The sequence below is a fragment of the Polyodon spathula genome, chromosome 25 (assembly GCF_017654505.1).
Source record: "Polyodon spathula isolate WHYD16114869_AA chromosome 25, ASM1765450v1, whole genome shotgun sequence".
Taxonomy (NCBI): domain Eukaryota; kingdom Metazoa; phylum Chordata; class Actinopteri; order Acipenseriformes; family Polyodontidae; genus Polyodon; species Polyodon spathula.
Genome location: NC_054558.1, coordinates 18560182 through 18584339, shown reverse-complemented (window position 1 = coordinate 18584339; position 24158 = coordinate 18560182). Strand labels below are relative to the sequence as shown.

Sequence of the window (24158 nt, the reverse complement as noted above, 5' to 3'; positions counted from 1 at the left end):
TCTGAGTCAACAAAAACTCCTAGGTCTTTTTCATAGATTCCTTCTCCAATTTCAGTATCTCCCATATGATGTTTGTAATGCACATTTTTATTTCCTTCGTGCAGTATCTTACACTTTTCTCTATTAAATGTTATTCGCCATGTGTCTGCCCAGTTCTGAATCTTGTCTAGATCATTTTGAATGACCTTTGCTGCTGCAACAGTATTTGCCACTCCTCCTATTTTTGCGTCGTCTGCAAATTTAACAATTTTGCTTACTATACCAGCATCTAAATCATTAATGTAGATTAGGAATAGCAGAGGACTTAATACTGATCCATTTGGTACTCCACTGGTTACCACACTCCATTCTGAGGTTTCTTCTCTAATTAGTACTTTCTGTTTTCTACATGTTAACCACTCCCTAATCCATGTACATGTGTTTCCTTGAATCCCTACTACGTTCAGTTTGAGAATTAATCTTTTATGCGGGACTTTGTCAAAAGCTTTCTGAAAATCAAAATAAACTATGTCATATGCTTTGCAATTATCCATTATCGATGTTGCATCCTCAAAAAAATCAAGCAGGTTAGTTAGACAAGATCTGCCTTTCCTAAAACCATGTTGACTGTCTCCCAGGACACTGTTACCATATAGGTAATTTTCCATTTTGGATCTTATTATAGTTTCCATAAGTTTGCATATAATAGAAGTCAGGCTTACTGGTCTGTAGTTACCTGGTTCAGTTTTATTTCCCTTTTTGTGGATCGGTTTGCAATTTTCCAGTCTGTCGGTACCACCCCTGTGTCAAGAGACTGTTGCAGGATCTTGGTTAGCGGTTTATAAATAACTTCTTTCATTTCTTTGAGTACTATTGGGAGGAATATTAACCCTTTGTAAACTCACTTGGCACGCATGACAACCCATGCATGCTGTGTATAATATAATATTGACTGGTTTCAGGGGGTCACGTACAGCTTTTCCAAGAAGCATTGGAAACTGCAGTATTGGTGGTGTACAGTGATCCCTATTTGTTATTCTGCGTGATTGGTGAGGGCGGGATGGAGATTAGACTTCCACTGCACAGTCTATCCTTGGTTAGACAACCTGCACTTGTTACTTATACACTCATTTAACCAATTACGCTCCTAGTATGACCTGCAATGGATCAAAGAGCTATGCAATGGGGGTCTTTGAAAATTCGCAACTACGTATTCAATGAAATAAATCGAAATCTCCATTAGATCACCTTAACAATAAAACTTAAAAAAACACAGTATCCAGATTGTGATGTGATTTGACTTTTATACCGTTGAGTTTGCCATGTGAGTTTTAAGAAACTTTCTTCACCCTCAATGTTCACGTTTTCACCCAAAAGCTTTATTTTCGATATTTCCGTACACTATTATGTTTGATGGTGTTAAAACTGATTATGAACCATGGTCACAGTCATACAGATTAACCAGTCCAGTCTTAATTGCTCAGATGACATTTTCTCATCCTATTGAGCAATGTGTCATTCACCTAATTGAAAGGTCAGTGGTGTGTACAGACCCATCACTGAAGTGCATTCTGTTCCCTAATGATCAAACCAGCTATGATGACCAGATAACCATAAAGCTTGTGGTCCTGGCTAATAATAGTAATACTAGTGTAATATATAGTGTAGCATTTACTATAACAAATAAAAACAATATTTGTTTTAAAATGTTCCTTTGTTCTTTAAAAGGATACGTTATTGGACAATACCCTTTCTTTCATCTTATGCTATTAACATCCTATACTGTGTGTGTATGAATATGAATGTGTTTTATATATATATATATATATATATATATATATATATATATATATATATTATATATATTATATTCGTAGTTTGTTTGTAAACATATTTGGATAAAATTCACTAGATGTGATCGAAAATTCATTAGAAAAAACTCTGTTTTAGAGTAGGTTCAGTGACTTTTTATTGTGCTGATTAACAATTGACATCATGAAGACGCTATTGCTCTTGGGCAGGTGTGACTCTTGGTCTCCCAGTTCATGGCCTGTCATTGAGAGAGTGTCTGATTATACCGTCTCACCAGGTTTGAAATTGCTGGCTGTGAGCACCCAAGACGTCGAGCCACAGTACACTGCCCTAGTCCAGCCTCCAACATGCAGATTGCACGAAGGCGCTGCTCTCTTTACAGACGTGGCATATTGTTTTTTTTTTCTGTGATTTTCTTTATTGCTTTTAGTCAAGCTTGCAATTGAACAGCTGGAATCACTCCATATCCAGTGTCCAATCAACTGTCTCACTAATTAGGTGATTAAGTGCATATGCTTCAGTCAGTCACTGAAGCGTGTCATGGTCAAGGATGAATGATCAAGTGTTTTAAAAATAAACAAAAAATATTTTGTCAATGTCCATTTATATACCTTTTTTTTTTTTTCAAAAATAAAAGTGTTATAAACGTGTGAAGTTTATTTTGATGCTCTATATATAAGGTTCACTGTCCTACTGGACATAACCAAACACCTGTTTCTAGCCATGCAGAATGAAGGCAGTTAAAGAGAACCGTGGGGATTAGATGTATCAGTTTGCTTGGCCATGGTGATGTCAATAGTGACAATTGCACCTTCAGTTTTGTGGTGTCTGTCAAGCTGTTTTGTGGGAAATAGCATGCAGCTGAATGAACAGCATGGAGGCACTTGGTTATTGAATGAGGTTTGGGAAGTCTGTGGCAGTTTGCCATTCATTACATAAATGGTACCAATATAAATGAAAGTTGTTGAGAATACCAAAGACAACTTTAATAATAAGGGTCATTTGCCAAGTAAACTTTTAATAAGGCCAAGCACAGCTTTAAAAGCTGCTGCTTCTAAATTCTACAGTTTTTCATTTTTTTAATGTTATGCTTGAGTTGCAACTTGATTGCAAGAAGTTCTTTAAATGTCTCTCTAGAGTTAATCAATAATTTATTCTCCATCTCTGGATTTTCTTGTTCTATCTAACTCACTTATTAAAACACCACACATTTAAACACGTATAATTATCGCTATCTTCATACACATGAATATTAATGTCTATAATTGTGAACAGGCGAGTTCAATTGCATTACTACCAGCTTTAATGAATAACCTCTTAATCTCACTACATTAGAATATAACAATAGGTATTTACACATTTACATATTTCTCTGTTTTTTTGTTGTTTTTTTTTTCACAGGAGAATGAGCTCAAAGATGTTCTGCAGGAAAAAATATGCTTGAACCTTGAGTTGGTTAGCCTTACCCAAAAGGCACTGCAGTATGAGCAGGTAAGAACTCTTGTTCAATAGTGTGTATTTATCAATGCCAGTGCACTGTAGTGCTTTCATCACCGCAGAGCTGCAGGGGCATACTATTTCACAGGGAATCTTTATTTAGTTTGATGCATGTTCACCCTGCAAGTTCTCAGTTAACTTAATTGGTATTCCATTTGTCTTTTAGTTTTGCAGATTGCAATCTCAATCATGTGCCGTTATCAGATATAGGGGCATATGAATTTCTTGATCAAACCAAATCATTTACAAACACTCTAAAAGTACAGTACCTATTCAGAACATGAATATTAACAAATATACGTGCATATGTTGAGGTCATCCAAATATTAGGTGTTATATAGATATCTGTAAAAAAGTGATAGTGTTATGCAACGACCAGATTACGCTCAGTGATTTTTTTTTTTTGTAATTCTATATAATACTATAGGATGCAGTATGCATTCTGTTTTGGATCTTTGTATTATTTTCATTTATGTTATGTGCAAACAAAATAATAGTTACACTGCTTTCTAGTTCCTTTGATGTGGATATGTGATCCGTTGTGTTTAGGCTGTCTCTTATTATATAAGACGTATCCTCTCATGCAGTCTGGGTGAACTGCAAAGGGAAGCTGGCCGCTGAAACTAAGCAAATTGACATTTAGAGACCCTGTACACCCCACGTGTAAACATATTATAAATCACTAAAACAAAGATTGTACTGAGGAATTGCTTTTAAACACACAGAAGACTTGCATGCTATTGTAATAACAGTAAGAAGTCTGTCTGTTTTGAAACACATTTATGATCTGGCCTTCAAAATATTTATTAATTCTCATGGTCTCTTTCACTGCTATATCAAGCCTTGAAATTACAATGCACCTTCTAGAGCCTTGACAGCCCTTGAGGAGCTTCTGCATAACACATCTGCTTCAATGGTGATCTCTCCAAATCTTTGTCACTGTTTACTGGATCCCTTTTTTTTTAAATAGAGCTGGCATGCTCTTTACTTAACCCTTAATAGAACTCTCCTGTGGAGAAAAGAAGGATATTTTCTGCACCTGTCAGTACAGTGCATACAGGCTTAAAGTATCATTTTGTTTTATTTTATTCTGTACAATTTTTAGTTCATAATCCTCTCTGTCAAAGGATGAGTTACTATAGCTTCTATTCAACTAACCTAAACGTTGGCAGATCTTAATACAATCGTCCTTTAAATCCCTAGAAGGGCACCTCTCTGGCTTTTTACATACTTTAACTGATAGAAATAATCTAATCAGACTCGCATGCACGGTTAGATGTTAGATTGAATCTTGGTACTCAAATTCTAACGATCTGTGAATGTCCTCCACTGTTTAGTTCTCAGGTTAACTTAATTTGACCTTGAAATGCTTGAATGACATACACCTCTGTGGTCCTATAGATGTATTTAATTGGCACCAAAACATGTGTATTATCCAGGTGTACCTGATAGATACACTGTAGTGCAAATTGATGTATCAAGCATTTCAACCAGTGGGGACAGAAGAGTTGGTTACATCCGGGATGGTAAATTGAATCCCACTGCATAGTGGTTTGAGCCATTCCAGGCCGGTCTGTGGAGTTTCTCACTGAGGTGTAACCCGGGGGAGAGCAGTTGCTTTGATTAGATTTTGGCATGGGAGCACGGTGCTTGCAGCCTGTTTTATTCTAATGATCAGTTTGTGAGTCACAGCAAAAAAATAAATCACAGGGATCAGTGACCACCAGGCACTCATTAATAAGAGCTGTAAGAAGGTGTATAGCAGCTGTATTTCCTTTATATGTGGTCAAGGCATATGTTTAATTGGGCAAAAAAAGCTTGAATAATTAAAGCCCTTTAAAAGCACACTTAAAGGGCATTTAACATGGTTCCAAGTGCATTAATAAAGCTGTTAAAAAAACGACTGCAGAGCCATATAAATGAAACTGGTATTCATTAGTATTGTGTTTGCAAGATTCCCAAAGTATCAGAATGAAACAATATTTCTGTTAGTTTTGCTGCGATTATTTTGAAAGACAGTTGTCTGTTTTTATAGACCTGCATGCTTTTTTGTGCAAGTAGTACATATCAAACCCACATCATAAAGTCCCATTCCTAAAATAATAATAATAATAATAATAATAATAATAATAATAATAATAATAATAATAATAAGTAAATTTCCAGGAGTAGACTGTACCTTTGTCTGTCACTCTTCAGATCCTTACAAGCAGCAGAGCAACATTAATTTAGTTAGAGTGGAACACTATGAAGAGAGACTAGTCTGGACAGCAAGTCTAAGTATTACCATCCTATCTGGAGGAGATATGGCACCAAAATTCATAAGGTTGATGTTCCAGGATATGAAGTCAGAGATAGGACAGCAGTGTTGAAATTACTTCTTGATAATGCAAATCTTTAACAATTTTATCATTTTGTGATAAAAAAATGACCTAAGTTTGAAGCTTAAAGTTTTCTTTACTAGTCGGTCATGGTTTGAATTTCATTATTTCTGTGGCAACAAGACAACATATGATATACCCATCTTTGGTGATTTGTGAAAAATCTTTCTGTGATTTGTGAAAAAAAAAAAAAATTGTCATTTGTGAAAAATCTTTCTGTGGTTTGTGAAAAATCCTTTGGTGATTTGTGAAAAATATTTCTGTGATTTGTGAAAAATCTTTTTGTGGTTTGTGAAAAATCTTTCTGTGATTTGTGAGAAAGCTTTTTGTGATTTGTGAAAAATATTTCTGTGATTTGTGAAAAATCTTTTTGTGGTTTGTGAAAAATCTTCCTGTAGTTTGTGAAAAATCTTTCAGTACAAGCACAACTGAAGATCACATGGCAAAATTTAAGCAGCATTCCTTACATGAGCATTTGACAGAGTAGAATATCTTCCCTTCTTTTCTCATCATGTGTATACCCTTTTATCAGATGGTATGCTGTTTAGATTTTATCCTTTGCTTACCCTTTTTGGTTATTTGCTTCTTTGTAAACCAGACATGTACCTGTGCAGTGCATTCACAGTTCAGTATTAACAGCATGAATATTTCAAATGCTGCTCTGCAATATATTTTTCTTGAACCAAAAGCAGGGGTCTCACATTAATCTACTTCTCAGATTCCCGGGATCCAAGCCAGATTTACTGCTATATTTTTATAGATCCGAGCATAATCTGTGCTTAAATGCTTGTGTAGAAGGGCACTTTATACACGTCACCCATTCCATTTTGTTTAAACCTAGGACTGTTGGTCCCTTTGAAAGTGGATTATTAAAACCTCTTTGCGTACGTGCCTTACAGTGTAACACGCCAACAGAAACCGGAGCCCTTAACATTATCACCATTGTGTAAAAAAAAAAAAAAAAAATCCTGTTTACATGGAAGAGTCTGGGCCTCCTTTTGTTACCTAGTGACTGTTGCCTACGGGCTTGGAATGTTAGAATTCTAGTTGCACGCTAAGTGTTCTTTCTCTTTATACAGTTAATCACTTCTCCTCATAACTATGACTCACTGTTGTAGATTTAATCTCCCTGTCTTGCAATTTGTAAGCTGTTTTTAAGGTTGTGTTGTGATTTATGGTCAGTTCGCGTCATGTCAAAACAGCAGTTTCAAAATGACACGCAGATTCAGTGCTACAATCGGAACTTGCATCTTTCTTATCATTTGGGTTCTGTCATGAAGCAGTTATTAATTTGGGGAGCTTGGTGTGCAGACTTGCTAAAATTGGAATTAGGAATGGGCTGTAGATGTGTGATAGCAAACATCACCTTTGTCAAAGGGCAGTTTCTTAAACATGTTTCACTTCATAGGCTGCAGTGTATTTATTTATAAATGACATTACAGCAAGGGAAGAAAAACAGAACTGTATACTGTTATTAAACTATTCAACATCAAGTAGAGTACAGTGGGTGTAGAAGGATTTTCAGACAGATTATTCCTGGTTGTACCCAGGTAATGATGCCCAAATTGATATAATATAATCTGTAGGGTTTTGTGCTGCAAAGAGAAACTACGATCTTCTACGCTGATTACTTTTGTGAAGATTTCATTATTAATTGTGACACACATTCCAGTTCATCCCTTATCCACCAAATAATGTCAAAATAATAATCATCTAACAATGTGAGTTTTGATGAGTGATAGTGAGTGCAGTCAAACTTCCCAAATAACAGCACAAAAGGGTATTCTTCCTGCTCATCGCTGGGGGAACAAATGTTTCCTTCTGAATGGATGAATCAATGTGAAATAAATTGTCACAGTGGAAGCATTTGGAAATGTCTGTGAAGTTATAGGGGGTTTGTGTGGCAGGCTGGCGAGTGGATAGAGGCCCAGAGACAGTCTGCAGTTCAAAAAAATACAAATTTTATTATAAATAACACAAAACAAAAGTGCACAATGGCAAAATAAATGGATTTAAACAAAAAAAAAAACAATACAAAAACAAACTTACAAAAACAAGGTTTCCAGGCTGGGCAATGCCTTCACTGGATTCAAATTAACCAAAACCAAAACCAAAACCAAAACCAAAACCAAAACCAAAACCAAAACCAACAAACACCAACCTGCTTCCTCAGCTCCCTCTTCCCAAATGAGAAGCAGAGGCCTCCTTTTATGTCAGGTGGCTGGGCGCTGATTGATCGTTGATTAACTTAATCAATTAATCAACCCCAGCCACCTGAACATAATAAACCCAGACAGGTAGGGGAAATTAACCCCATCCCTGCCAATTTAAAAAGGGCAGAGCTTTGCTCTGCCACAGGGTGTTAACACAGTAACTGAAATTCTCAATCATAGTTTAGTCTTCAGAAGTGGTGGTATTTCAATTTGTATTGAACATTTTAAATTGGTATCGCCATTGCAATGCTGTATATAGATTTATGTTTTTTTACCTTTTGAGTGTTAAAAGTGTGTGAGTGTGCTGTGCTTTTACTCTCTTTTGTTACAAGGCGGTCATTTCACCTGCTTAATATGCTTTTGCCCCTCTTCTACTCAATTCAATTGGTTCAAAGATCCAAAGAAAATTCCACAGTGCCAGCGTACTACAGTATTTGTGTTACTTGTATATATTACTGTTTCAAAATTGTACTGATTTCATCTCTTAAACAGTTTTTTTGTTTGTTTTTTAAGGTAAAGTTAGAATATGATCAGCTTAGAGAAACCCTCAGCATTGTGACTCAGAAAAGAGATTTGGCCGTGAAGGAGAAGATCCAGCTCCAAGCCAAACTGGAGAACCTAGAGCAGGTCCTAACGGTAAGGAAGCCCTTTGTCATTCTCTAGCGTATGATATACATTCATACAGTTGACCCTGACTCCTATGGTATGAGAGTAACTTCTTGTGAGCAATCCTAAAATTGTAGATGATGCTAAACTTTTGGCCCTAGCTGTATATAAGCTTATTATAAATCATGTTTTAAGAAAGTGGCTTAATGATTTAGAATGCCTGCATAGAAGAGGAGAGTGATACATGATCAATGTCCGAATGGCATGTTGATTGCATTTTGAAGAATGTAAAGCATGATGTAGAAAAGACAGGGATTCCAGGTTGATTATTAAGGAAGTTGCAGGTCATCTTAAACTTCAAATCCTGTTAAACTCATGGAGATCTTGTTAGGAGGGCAAACTGTTGGAAGACAAAGCAAGTCACTGTCTGATAAAGCATAGCCAAGAATGGCAAGTATAAATTTCAGTTATACTTAGACAGGTACTGTAATTGGGCGAAGGGAGCCTTCAGATAATACAGTATGCAGGGGCCTGTAGAAATCTGCAAAAATACTGATTCAGTATTTGAAACGGGACCATGCCAGAGGTCGAGGGCAAGAAAAGACTATTAGCAATTGAATCTGCAATTGAATCTGTATCTCTGCTGAGTTGTTGCTCTAGCAACCTACCTTCAAAACTGAAGACCACCTTGTACAGTTTAAGCTCTTTTTGATGGCGGTCCGTTATAAAAGACGCTTTCTAAAATAAAGATTGATTGATTGATTGATTGATTGATTGACGATCGAACCAGAATAATGTACTTTATGATTAAAACACACAGAGTTCGAAGACAGACTTTTAATATGACAGTTGTAGCCTGTACACCACTACAAACGGACAGTGTATCTGTACCAGGGTCTGCGCTATGCCTAGGAGTGAATGGCAAAACCATTGCATTTCACAAACAAATAGTAAACATATTATAAGCAATTAACAAGGGCCATTGAAGCAAGAAGTATAGTAAATTGGATCATGAGAGAACTGGATTTGTTTCTTGAGAAGGGGATAAGGTAATCACCAAAAAGTGTTTGACTTGTAAAGCCATTATCCTGTGCCTGAAACCGGACATGTCCTTTGTTATGAAAGAATGTAAAAACTGCTGCAGAGCTGTGTAACCCGTCAGCACACTAGGTATTAACCCACGGGGATGATTTGGTTGGGCTCTGTGGAATTCGTTTAGGTCACAGTGGCAAACACATCAACACATTTCTAATGGTTTTTACACTGAACCAGAGCACAGATCTTCCTTTTCTGACTTAGTAATCTTTACCCATGGTAGCCGAGTGTGTTTGCCTTGTCTTGTCAAATAGACAGGCATGTACCTGACTGTCTATAGCTCTAAACATGTCCCCAACAGTATAACTTCACCGCAGTAGCAGCTGTGGTGCAGTATTATAGTGCATTATAGTGCTGCACGAATAGATTATTCGATTCTGATCAAGCTTGCCACCAGTGAGGGGCATTGGTGTTGCCTGGACTAGGTTACCATTCCAAGTGAAACAGCGGAAGAAACAGCTGCTTGGGTTTGTAGATTGCTGTTCTCTGCAGACTGAAAAAAAGCAACAGTCATCCCAAACCCAAGCAGCTGTTTCTTCACTTGTATCACTTGGAATGGAAAATTAGCCTGATCAACAGCAGTGACCCTCGCCTGATTGTCAGCACCTGATTTCTGTGGGGAGCTCGATCTCAATAATCGGTTCATACAGCACCACCTGAAATCAGTACAGTAGAGTACACATTCTAAAAAGCTCCAGAAAAAATATCCACTACAGTCTTCCAGACCCCAGGGTACCCATCCTAGTGTGAAGTCCTTTCATCCCCGATATTTGAACACCACAGGAGACTTAGTCGTAATCTCACACAATTCCCTGTGTCTGAGTGCTCATTCAGTACCACCCTGAACTGAGCTGCTATGAAAATTATTGTTAGTCTAATGTAACTGCTTTCTCAGTGGGTCTGTGGTCTCTCTCATTGGATTGCCGATATCTAATTAGCTGTAAAGTGGGTGTCACATTCATTTTCATGAACTCATTATTCAGAAGACAAACAGAAAAAAGATTGCCCTTGAACATCTCATTAGCAAACAGTGAATCAGCCCTGTGCAGAAATACACTGCGGTTGCACAAATCTGATGATTAATGCTCCTGGCTTTGGTTTGTATCCCTGCTAGAAAGTTGCATTTTTCTACTCTATTACACGTGAAAGTGCTAGGTTACATATTAGTGAACATAGGCAATTTCCAGAGACCGACAAGTCTGTGGTGAGGCTGGTAGGGTGTGTTATTGCAGTTATATTTCAGTGAAAATATTGTATTGTATTAGAGGTTATGGGTTTTTAGATTGATATCGAATAGTTTTCAATCAAACCAACCCAGCAAAGAAAACCTTGATTTGGAGTCTTGGGGACAGGAATAAGTAGAGAGAGTGCAAGAAAAAAAAAAAAAAAAAAAAACAACACACAGGCTGTAAAAGAAAGAAAAAAACGTGAAGAGGCTGATATGTTTAAAACTATCAAACTACTACCTCTGTGGGGCTGTGGTTCATTTGTCTAATCTGATCTGAACACTCTCCAAGTGCTTAATGTTGAACGTGACTTATATGCACAACCTCGGCGCCTATTACTCCTAATCGCCAGTCAATAAAATCTGCACCTAGCTCTGTGTGAAAATATTGGATTTTCTGCACGTTTCAGGGTATTGATTCTTAACCAGAGAGAGAAAGTGAATAATGAGAATTTTTAACTAAGAATGTTCAGTGGCACAGAGTATGCATTAGAACCGAATAGACTTGTGATTGTGTACTGTTAAATTCCCAGTTCCCCTGGCACTACTGTAACAAACCCTTTCAAATAGAACATTAAAATGTTTGAGGGCTTATTCAGTTATTGATGTAGCAGAGACAATTACCAAACTTGTCTAAAATAAAAAGAAAATTAAATAGTTGTTAATGAGCTAATTACAGCTATTACTTCCTTTGTTATATTTTAACATGCCTCTCATTAGCAAATACTCTCTATACAACACACAAAATCAGAGTAATTGCTTCTACTGTACTCTGCCCTAGAAGTCACAGCAAATAGCCCAGAACAAAAGGCATGTGTTGTATAATTGAAGATATAAGGAGTGCTTGTTGCTACACATGAGGTATAGAATACAAAGTAACCAGGAAGTGGTTTCACAATGTTCATATATCAAGCAGATAAAACAGAAATTTGTTTGAGTTTTTTACATTGTTTTTTTCAACCACAAACCTATTTGATGACCTAGATGCTGTATATACTGTACGCTGGACTTCACGGTGTCATCACTATTTATGCCTTGAGTCACAATATATACCAGAAAACTTTGTGTCATGTGATTTTTGACTAGTAGGTGGTAATAGAGAATGCAGATGAAGTGAGACCAGCAGGTGGACAGGAACTGCATAGACTTCAATTGTAATGTGATTATTCAGTGATTATTCATATTGGTTTTAAATGTGCAAAGTCATTAATTCTGTTGAGACAAAACAATGCTGTTCTCCTATGTGTGAATTCAACGAAGAGCAAAACTGTTCAGGACTTAAGTACAAATGAAACCAGCTGCAGTGCCGACCTGCGTCCCCCTCAGAATTTCTAGTCACAAAGCACCCTGCCTGTTCCAATTTGAGGGGAGTTGCATTTTGGGGAGATTGCTCCTTTTCCATGTAAACACTGTTGGTGTAACTAAAACTGCAAGTGCAATGTTCCCTTTCTCATTTAAAAGACAGCTGTAGCTTTACACATTTAATCATACAGGCATTTTAACAGATGTTCATTTGTAACTTGGCTAAAGATTTAAATGGAGCTGTGACGTGTGGTGCTTTAAAGAATTTATTGTAGCAGTGGTTCGCTACTGGAGACTCAGTAGACATATGCATCCGAAATAAATAAAGTGATTTGTCACAATCATTTCAGGTGACACTGGTCACTAAGAGTAGGAGACTAGCAATCAATCTGACTGAGTTCCCATTTGAAACAATCTCATTATGTATATACTGTATATGCAAGTAATAGTTCAGCCTTATCAGCATTAATCCCTCAGCTTGCTGTTCTTCAAATTCCTTGTGTGAGGTGGAACCAGTGCGTCAATCCAGGTACACATTGCCTGGCCGGAATTGAAATCCGATGGCAGTGCTGGAACTGTGCACCCCTGTACCAGATGAAGAAGGTACTGTATCATTGTTTCCTGCGTTGTTGTTGTCATTTCAGCATATGCGAGAAGCTGCTGAGCGGCGGCAACAGCTGGAGTTGGAGCATGAGCAAGCCTTCGCTGTTCTCAATGCAAAGCAGCAGGAGATTAATCTTCTGCAGCAGGTAAGTGGTAGCCTGTTACACTGGCAATGTGAGTGTCCCTGTGTTCACCCAGGAGCATGCCTGTTGGGCAGGCTGTTTAGTCTGCATGCCCATCTACTCCTTGGTCTTTCTTTTTTATTCCTTCCTGCAAGGCAGCTCAGTTACCGTTGTGCGGTAGTCTTGGTGATGTGGATTACCAAGACTACAAAACCAATATCTGTTGTGACCCAAGTCTGATTCTGATATGGGTCTACAGCGGTGAAAGGCTTGGCACTAAACTGCACAAAGGCGCAAAATATTGGATTTCCTCTTGGCTTACAGTGGGAATCTAGAGTAGACAGAAAAAAATTATCTGGTGTAATTAATGTGCAACGTATTTTTGTAACATTTGGGAAACAGGATGAATAAATTGGAACCAATAGGAATGGATCAGCATGTCAACAAGAATGCTTAGGAATATAACAGCATTTACGCAGTGTATGATGTAGCATTTATTATGCACAGATAATCAGAATTGGATGAACAACCTCAAGGATCTCCCTCGCCATTGCTGAATTACAGCGAGCACAATCTAGAAACAGATTTTAAATACTGTGATAATGAAGGGTACACTAAAAAATGAACCTGACAAAAAAAGTCTTTGCATACATAGAAGATTAGAATTTAATTACAGATATTGATTTATGGGGCATTTAATAAACCATACAGTATGTGTCTGACATGTTACAGCTGAATAATCATTCTTAGCCATGCAATGATTAAGAGTGGGAATAGTATTGGCAGTACGGCATTGCATGTTTGATTAAAGGTTATTGCGTGCAATTTCTAAAAGCAGTCCTTGCGCTGTAGTACTGTACACTGAAACTGAAAGACGGCAGCAGAATTTTAAACACAACGTGATGAAATACAGACTGATGTTAATTACATCATGCCTTCCAGAAAGGCAAGCTTGGTCTGCATTGTTTGTTCTAATATTAATACCGATAGCAGCTCCAGCAGCTGCTGTGGAGATTTCACTATGAAGAACGGAAGACAGAGAAGCTGCAGGGCTTTTGTTATTTATTGAATAAAAGCAATAAAGGTGTTAATAAAATATAATGGTAGTGGATTTTTTTTTAATATAAGTTTCTACAGTTTAAATAATTAAGTTACACATATGGGGCAGCCTTAAACACCTCAGTAAATGGGGGGAAAAAAATAATAACTTGATAACTTTTCTTCCATTGAGTGTAATTTCCTTTGCAGCAGGAATGCCAATTGAATGGGATTGCGGGGATCCAGTGGCCCCAACAATACTCAGATCCTCACAGTAAAATATCCACTGACGCCATTAAACCAGCAGGTCTATTATCCACCAGGTGGCTATAATGGCATGTATTACTGTTGCTAAGCCTATTAAGAGCATAAGAACATAAGAAAGTTTACAAACGAGAGGAGGCCATTCGGCCCATCTTGCTCGTTTGGTTGTTAGTAGCTTATTGATCCCAGAATCTCATCAAGCAGCTTCTTGAAGGATCCCTTCACCTGCATTACACTTTCAGATAACTCGACTCTCAACCCCCTCCTCTCTTGTGAGCCAACCTTTATCTTCATAGTTTTGACATTTTCCACACATGTCACACACACGATAGACACGCACACACACACACTAAGCATTATTTTTCAAACAACTATAAAATTAAGCCTAAAGTCCTCTGGTACTGTGAGGTGGAAAAAAAAAACAAACAAACAAAAAAAAAACAACTCAGGATTTCTTCTCGATAGACGTCTTCATAATATACACCCGCCAGAGATTTGTGTAACCCGATCTGGTGGGCTTCATTAGTCAGTATTGTCAAAACTGACTGCTTTAAAACACAGCACTGCTGCATAAAAAATTGTCGTGGGTGTTTTTTCTTTTGTTTTAAAAATACTGTACATTAAGGAGAACCTCCTTCCCCTATAGGTTTTGCTCATGAAAGAAAATAGAACCACCCACCATTATTACAGAAGACTGGAATATGAAAGAATGTTTAGCTGTATGTTTAACACTGGTTTATTTGTTTGTTTCTTTCTTGCTTGCTTACCATGCTGTAAAGGCTCAGGTTGAAGCTAAGAAGGAGCATGAAGGTGCAGTGCAGCTGTTAGAGGTAAGCAGTTTTAGGACAGATGCTGTTTTTATTGGGGTGACCTGTCATTTTTGCTGAGCAGGAACATTGAGACTGAAAAGGGAGCTAGTGCAGGGTGTTAGAAGGGCATACTGTAGACAGGTGTAGATGGACCAAGTCCTCTTGGAGTGTGTCAGGTCGTTGTACTTTACAATTTGAGCTTAAACTTCCAGTTTGTATTTATTCATGACTTAAAGATGAGGTGGAATTGTTCTATTGTTAGAGCTGAGGTCATTTAAAAAACTGATGCTTTTTACTTTCTTCAGTCATCTATTTAATATAAAATTATGTATGAATACAATATAATATATATATATATATATATATATATATATATATATATATATATATATATATATATATACACACACACACACACACACACACACACACACACACACACACACACACACACACACACACACATTATGTATGAGCTGTAATGTGTTGGTATCAGTAAGACGGCTTGTTTCCCTATACAGTACCATGTGCTTTTTTGGTTCTGAAGCTGTAGCCAACCCACTTGTTAACTGGATAAAATAACAACTTCTCTCAATATGGGATGTTTCACCTCTGTAAGACCATATTTCCAAAAGCAAATTATTTACTGATGATAGAAAAAAAAGCTTAGATTTCAGAAAGAAGCATGTCTGTCAAATGTGAGAAATAATCCTTTGGAGGCGAGTACCAAAATTCTGTTCACCAGAAACACAAAGAGCTCATTTAGCCTGAAGGCACCAGCAGTGAAATAAATTACAAGTGAAAACTTCAAAACGACATCGATATCGGCACGTCTGTTAACCATATTGACTGACTGGGGGGGAAAAAATCAATTGAGCAGTATAGAGGATGAGATCCAGTGAGATGAGTGCAAAGCGATGGGAATTGGTTCGCAATGACAGGAAGAAAGGCAATGCTGGTTTGCTATTTTGCTTAACGATAATAATTAAAAAGTATAGATACAGTTGTGTTTTTCAAATAAGACATTTTAAGATCTTTCACTGTTAGAGTTTATAAAAATGTTGTATTTCTGGTTTTACAAATACTGTGGCTGTACACTTCTTTAGTGAAAACATAATTTCATATAGTGTAAAAAAAAAATTTTCATATTGTGGTATGGAGTTTTTTTGCATGGGTGATAACTTTTATTTTCTCCCGCTCTTTTGAATATTTAACGGTTTAGGCATTCATATTTGTAATTGTGTGTTAATTTTTCTTACATCCTTTTGTCACTGTGTTATTGGTGTGTTTATTTATTTTTTTATGCATTGCCTTTTTATACAGAACACCTTGGACAGCATGCAGGTATTTGGGAATATTTCATCCACCCCCCCCAACATTCTTTAACTGTTGCTGTGAAGATTCCAAAATCTCCCAAGTTCATTTTCACCCATTAAGTTTGCTGCACATGCAATCTACTAGCAGACATTAAATGTGCATTGGGAGAAATATAAAAATGGATGTACATTATTAATTAACTTGCTTGAGCAATTAAGAATGTTAAGAACATGTTTTATAGCATCAAATATGATTTGGGGGATTCTGCAATTTCATTTTCTTTTTTTTTTGTTTTACATTTTACATAATTCAGGAACTGAAATCACTTAATGTTGAAACTTAGTTGAATATATTAAAAGGTTGTTTTTTATTTATTTTGTTGTTGTTGTTGTTGATATTTTTTATCACACTGTAAATGACATGAAACCCACAGTTCCTGAATATGTAAATGGCATTTGTGTATAGAAACCCATAGATAACATAACAATACTTACAATAAGTTTAACATGCAAGGCAGGGCTGCTTGATCAGTATACAAATCAAGCAAGCCATGTAAGTCATAAGAAATATGGCTTTTCATCTGGCCGCCTTGAGAGAGAAGGTAGGAACAATGTTCAAATGGTAAATAGTAATAGCTTGTTTTTTTGCAGTAAGTGCATGGTTTGTTATTACACTGTGTTTTACGGTGGTTTATATGCAAACCAAATCAACTACAGATTAATAGCGATGAAAGTATGTTAATCTAGAATACTGTAGGTAGCTGCAGTGTTGTCATTTAAATCTAAGATCTTAGCAGTAGAAGCGATGTTATAATACAGTTTCTGTGATATTAAAGAGCGGTAATATTGCAGTGATATACAGCTATGGCCAAAAGTTTTGCATCACCCTTTAGAATTAACTAATTTTGCTTCATGAAGTCGAATGGAACCTGCTGAATAATGTTACGTTAACATATTGAATTACCGTACATACCACTTTGTCGTTTTCCATATACTTAATGAGAAACTGACTTTGAAGATTTCGAAATCTAACATGAAGTACTGTTAGTATGGCTTCTGGTAGACTTTGGGGATATCATTTTGTAATGTCATAGTTGTCACGATTCATAGTTATTTTAAATTTTTCTCAATCCTAAAATTCTAGGTGATGCAAAACTTTTGTCCATAGCTGTTCTGCTGTCCTTTTCACCATGGTATATGATTATCAGTAAACAGAGACTATAAACACTTTCATTTTAAAATATTGTACATTTGCTCCAAAAGAAAAGAAAAAGAAAAGAGACAGGTCACTTACTGGACTGATGCCAGGACAACCAGGTCCAGTAAGGGGTGAGCTACTTGTCATGTCAGAGCTGCAATGGAAGTTATTGGATTTTTTGGTCTGCTCTGAGAGATCAATAACTGTTCTAGTTACTGAGAATCAGACCTGTGCAAACAGCTGCTTCTTGTACTTTTTATTTTTAAACACCCTCCTTGTGGAAGCAGGGTTTGATACTCTATGCTGTGTTAGTGATATTAGTGTAAGGAGATTCAGTTCTGAATTCACAATGAAATCAAACCTCATGAAATTCATCTAGTAGTATCATTTTTGTATTTATTGTGAAAAAAAAAAGTGATTTGCAAAGTATATGTAATTCAGTCTGTGGACCCCTTAGCATGAAGATTGTTGTATTTTCTCAGCATGCTCTTATCAGGGCACTATATATATATGTATGTGTGTGTGTGTGTGCGTGTGTGTGTGTATATATACACACACACACACACACACACACTATGACTGGAATGCATGGAAGCTGAGAAAATGCATGATGCATTAAGATGTGTAATAACCCAGATTTTCAATTGCATGTTCTTTTTTTCAGTGAAACAAACCATAACACTAAATCACCTGGTAGTCGATGATAACATAATTCTGTCAACTGAATTCAAACTGCTGTAGGTGATTTACAAGTTAAAGGTGTTAGCCCCGAAGACATTAAAATCCATCTGTTAACTACAGTACCATTTGAGTTGCTCCCCTTAACATTGTGTAGTTTAACTTTTAATCCCTAATACGTTTTCTTCACTTTTAAAAATGATCTGAGAACCTCTCCCATCCATGCTGCTCCACACCTATTAAGAGTCCTGTGCCTTCAAGCCCTCTTTCTGATAGAAGTGTGCTAAGCACATGCCGTGTAATCCTGCTTTACTAAAACTGTGGGATATGTGAATGATAACAAAATTACACATTTCCACTGGATTGGACTCTCTCAGGGATTACTGGGGGATTCATTATCTCTAGACCAGCTTAACATGGTGCTGTACCAGGTGTTTCATAGTCAAGAATCAAGATACAGCCTGGTACAGTATGTGGAGGTCAGTTATGAAGACACCAGCTGCCTGCAACTGGAGACAATATAGACTGTGAACTGTCTCATAGATTAAACCATTTGAATTATAAATGAACATGGAAATGAGTCATTCTTCATAATTAATGATAGTCCACCTTAAACGCTTTAAATGGCGTCATCAATTTTGAGATAGTAAGAATTGCTTCTGGTCATTCATCCTGTCCCCACGGTAACCAGGAAAGACAACGAGATAGCAGAATAGCAGACTGAATTGGTCACTCTGGAATGAGGAATTCAATTATGTGCACGAGTCTTCTGACTATCGCTTGTAAAAGAGCGAATACTGGGTTTTCATTTCTAGCCAAAGATTTATGTACAGCTGTAACTGAAGCGTTAGTATTATAGTTGATGTGGAGCAACGGCTTCACCCTTTATGTCAAAATCGTCTAGCTTCCATTTTTCAAAACCAGGATTGGGTCTGCCATTCGTTTTATTGTACACATTTATTGCTTGTGCAACGTAAATTATGTATTCTGTACTACTCATACGACAGCTATGAAATTATATATCAGTTATGTTTGTGTTCTTTAGAGAGATTGTACATGTCTCAGAGACACATTTTATACACTTGTATATTACTGTAGATGCTTCATAACTACAATGTTGTATGGTATCATGGTCTATTGGGCCTCAAATGAGTCATAGTTGAATGTAATGCTCCAAGTCACTGAACTAAACATTATATTATATATAACGTTTGCACACAAACCCTCTCACCCCCTCTCCCTTGTGTCCTTTGGCAGGCCAAGGTCAGAGAGTTGGAGCAGAAATGTCGGACACAGAGTGAGCAGTTCAATCTCCTCTCGAAGGAGCTCGAGAAATTCCGACTGCAGGCTGGGCACTTTGATTTACTCAGTGCCAACTCCTTAGCAGTGTGCGACACTCCAGGATCTCCAGGCAAATCCCTTTCCCAGCTCCTCAGTGCACTAGCCACCCCAATTGGGAAAGGTAAGCCAAGTACCAGCGTTTTATTTTTTTCCCCCTTTTTCTGTGGTTGAAATTTATTTGCAAGGCAGCGTATAAAAGAACCTGTTGGTAGGCCATAGCTAATTATTCATGAACATACAATTGATTTCCTATGTAGTTAATTTGAAGTAAACATACACATGGGCATTTGCAGCAAAGGTCTTTTTACAGAATCACAATGTACTGTTCAGTAAGTTTTGGGCTCTGACTGGATTCTAATAGGGTGAAGCTTTTCATTTGCATCAAGACACCTGTTTGGGTGGAGCGTTAAAGGCTGTACCGTTGAAACCATCGGTCTGGTTTTGATTAAGCTATGCATGGGTGTTTGTTATGTGGTTCTGTACCAGTGTTTTTGTGGCTGCACCTGTAATTTGCTTAGCGGGTATATTTAAGCTACCAGCATGCCTTGGTAAAGTACTATAGCAGTGTATTGTTGTTGTCTGCTTTTTGTGAATTCAAAAGAAATAGGTATGTGATAAATATTGCTTCACATTTGCTCCCTTAATTTGCATGGACCTTTCGTTTCCCTCCAAGTAAAAATTAATTGAGTTGAGAATATTTCTTTCAGTAAACCTTATAGATGTAATAAGTTTGGGCAAAAGCTTTTAGAAATGTGTAGCGAGGTATAGCAGGCTACAGTATCTAAAAGCAGGGTTCATTCGTATTTCTTCCATGTTGAAAGTGCTGCCTTGAGGAGAATCAATTGGATTCACCCCTGTGGACAGATCAATAACAACTGATTCTCCAGTCTGCGATTTAACAATAAAGCAGGGCCACTACCGCCTAGGGGAAAACACTTTGATATAAATAAAATGAGGAAAAGAAGAAATCAAATGTAAAGTTTCAATATTAGATTGGCATGGTTACAGTGTTTATTTAAGCTATTATAAAGTGTAACAGATTGACATGCTTGATTTTTTTTGCACAGTGTCTTAAATTTAAAAAAATGACCATTCATTTTTGACTGCAGCTGCAGCTCGGTGTCTAGCAACAAAAATGAAAAAGACATCATACTATATGCATTGGTGAGGTGTGCGTTGTTTGTGTTGGTATTTACACATGCTGCAACAATATATGTATTATAAAAAAAGAACACATTTTGTATTGCTCCATAGGAACACCTTGATGAAATATGCAGCTTTATAATACTCAATACGATTCAAACTCCACGTTATTAAATTTGATATCACAAATCAACCAAAAAAAGGGGGGGGGGCAGGGGGGGTGGTGGTAAAAGTGATGTTATACAAGAAAAAAAAAGGTTTTAAAGCTACTCCTTTCACACAGTTTGAGCGGCCAGAGCAACTTACATTCACTCTGTGGTCCTTGCACCCAAACTGCATGAGATATCTTATACAATAAGAGACTCCCTAAATGTAGTGGTGGTTTCTAGACTAGTATATGTGTGCGTGTGTGTGTCTGTTTCTGAGGCACTAGTTTCAGACAGGTAAAAAAAAAAAAAAAAAAAAGTTTGTAAAGGTTGATATTAGTTTAAGACAGATTCCTTGCTTAAGAGAATTATAATTTTTTTTTTTTTTTAAATGCAAATATGAAAAACATGTCCTTTAGCCCAAAGCTCAGTTTTGCTTCCCATGTTTCTAGTTACATTCCCTTTCAGATTCATTAAAATGGGATAGTGTTAATTGCTCAAGAGTTATAAATGGTATCATGGTTTTGTAAATTAGAGGGGGGGGGGGGGGGGGGTGTTGCTAGGAATTCCGTGCAATTTTGGTGTTGCTGAGATTGTCAGAAACTAATGGGGTGCAATTAATCTTTGCTGAATTAATTTTTTTCAAATCTCGGCTGTGTTTGTGCTTTTGCTGTCAGCACACTCTGGCTAGCTGTACAAATTTAAGCAACGCGAGGAGAATCAATCATGTTAAGGTTAAGATACACAGTGCTGAGATTGTCCCGTCTCCTGTATAATATGAAACATTGCTAAAAGTAATTATTTCACAGTCTGTTGCTTAAAACTCGGAACAAAAAAAAATATTTCGGGCTGCCAAAAGAAGGACCTTTAGCAGGATCAGACAAGCAGCATGCAGAAGGAGAAATAAATGATACTCACAAATGAAACCCTGTCACACATTAAAATAAGTGCCTGTGCGTGATGAATTTGTGATTGGGATGTGCTATGCAATAACAAGTCACGTATCTGTACAGACACAATTCCGTTTCAAAGACTGGACCACACTCATAATCTTTAAGGACCGTTTTAAGGAATGTTTTGTTAAGGATTGTGTTTTTTTAAAGCCCATTATGATTATTTAAATGAAGTTTGAAGTTCTCGAAACCGTTTCAATAATTTTAGAATGTTTTTTATAAATGTTCATTTTTCGAAGCACTGTTTTAATCTTAGAGAATGTCTGTACATTTAAAAAAAGCATTCCTTAAAAGAGTCCTTAAGGTTTTATATAAATTTCCAATTTAGTCGAGGGGATTAAATTAAGAAAAACAGCTTTTGGTGCAGTTCTATCAAAATATTAAATTCAAGCCCTCAATTGGATGGAAATATATAACGCAGTCTGAATAATTTAATTGGTAAGTTGCCATAGGCATAGGTGCAACAACATTCAAGTCTAAGATTTTAACCAAGAGATCCTTTTAATAACTGGCCATGTTTGACATTTTAAAATGTATCTGTGTGTTCATTTTGCAGGCAATGAAAGTCCTCCTGCGAACAGATCTCTAATCTCAGAGTTTATTCAACCAATCCAGATATCTGGAGACAAACCCGAACTTCTGTCCGTCAAGCCGACATTCCTCACCAGGTCCCAGCCTAGTAGCCCCAGACGTGGATTCTTGGCAGAGGTCAGTCAGAGAAACTCCCCTTACTGGAATCTGCAGCCCCTTAAAGTTTACCTTGGTAAATTTGCACAGTAATATTGCATTTTACAGTTCTTTTCCCATGCTCATACAGTACTTTGCATATACTTTATATTTTCTTTGCTTTAACGTGATAAGCCATTGTTGCCTGCTTTACTATGCTTTCACTGTGCTTTATTAGACTTTGCTGTGTTTTTACCAAATGTATACAGCAGTAGACATCATCATAAGATGACCGTATGTTTTTTGTTTATTTTTTAATACAGAAAAAAAAACCTGACCTGTTACTGTTTACCATACAATTTACAATTTTAGGGCACTGCTGGTTTCACAAACTGATTGTGGTAGGGTACAGTAGTCTAAGTTAAGTACTAATTAGGTGTGTGAAACCAACCATTTATAACAATGTTACAAAAGGTATTGCAAACTTTAAACTCTGCAAAAATTAAGTGTATGTGTCCTATCATGTTGCAGCCCCTTCTTAACGTTTACATGGTATACCATGGAAAAAGCAATTTGTAATGGAAACACACAGACAAGCAAGCTAAATCTCAGAGAGGTATGGTAAAGCATGGTTAAAGGAACATAAGGACAAAGCATGTTTATGGTAGTGCCATGCAAATTTATCATAGCAAACTCATGCAAGGGAATGCTTTTGTAAACTTCTGTGACTAAATCATTTGCCGATAAAAAATAAAACATGCTCAGTCTGACCAGACATCTCAATTTGTAAAGGATCCCTGGAGGCTGTGATAAAACAATGCTGTGACAAACCCTTAGCAAGTGCCTCCAGTGCCCTAATCTTGAGTGTATGCAACTGTGTCTGATTTATAGTGGTAAAATAGATCTTACTGCTGGGCGATTGTCATGCAGGCAAACAAGCAAGCAAACAGGCAAGCCTGCTTAATCCCATGGCCCTTGCTGGCATTTCTTTATGTGCAAGCTTTCAAAACCTCAGGGAGTCGCACTCTTCAAGTGCTCTTCTTGCAATCTGCAAGACAAATGAATGTGCAAAATAAGTCTCCCAAGGGCTAAGCAGCATTGTAAACAGTCACCTACTTGGCATTTTAATGTATCAGACTTAGATGGCCGCAACAGAACATATGGACTTTTTTTTTGTGTCTGTTCATTTTGGTCAATTTGGTGATAATAAAAGGCTAGAGAGTGGCCCTCAGTATTTTATCAAGAGCCAGTCCTTATCAATTCGCCTCGGTAATCCTGATTTGCACTACAGGTACACCTAGTAACCAGTCCTGGTCTAATTGTGCCTAACAGAGCTGAATTGTGAGGTGGTTTTGTGATGTCTGCTACTGTATTATCCATTGTAATCTAAGATCGGTGTCTGCCAAACAATTATTTAGATACCAGGTTCGACCCAAGCTCCCAAAGAGGTGAAAGGTTGTGCATTACCCATTTTTCCACCAGGCTAAAGCAATTCTTTGAATTTCAAATGGTAGAATTTGGGATCTATTTATCTGTATTTACAATTGATATATTTTTTTCAACAGATGGACAATGAACCGGGTTCCACTTCTTATAAAGTGAGGTACACAGGAAAAGTCCGTCTTTGCATTGCCCGGTACAGGTACGATACAGACTTTAATCATTCAGATTAATGAGGTTTCATTATCCACAGAGCCACTCTAGCCCTCCCTTTTATCCATAGCATTCAATACCATGACAATTTATCATTTTCCCAAACACAGACAACATT

The 24158-nt window shown here is 37.1% G+C and overlaps 1 protein-coding gene across 4 annotated transcripts in view; it reads left to right on the top strand.

Moving 5' to 3' along the window:
- LOC121300326 (RIMS-binding protein 2-like) overlaps positions 1–24158 on the top strand; it is a 58515-nt gene that overhangs the window by 5554 nt on the left and 28803 nt on the right. For 2 of the 4 annotated variants that reach the window (XM_041228859.1, XM_041228858.1), the window contains exons 2-9: positions 3193–3282; positions 8396–8518; positions 12755–12859; positions 14917–14967; positions 16270–16290; positions 19396–19600; positions 22278–22429; positions 23953–24029. In XM_041228859.1, coding sequence (XP_041084793.1) covers positions 12758–12859; positions 14917–14967; positions 16270–16290; positions 19396–19600; positions 22278–22429; positions 23953–24029 — 608 coding nt within the window. In that variant the 5' untranslated portion in view covers positions 3193–3282; positions 8396–8518; positions 12755–12757. Of the gene's footprint in view, positions 1–3192; positions 3283–8395; positions 8519–12754; positions 12860–14916; positions 14968–16269; positions 16291–19395; positions 19601–22277; positions 22430–23952; positions 24030–24158 lie in introns of those variants that run through there. The other 2 variants (XM_041228857.1, XM_041228856.1) reach the window with 1 other exon arrangement.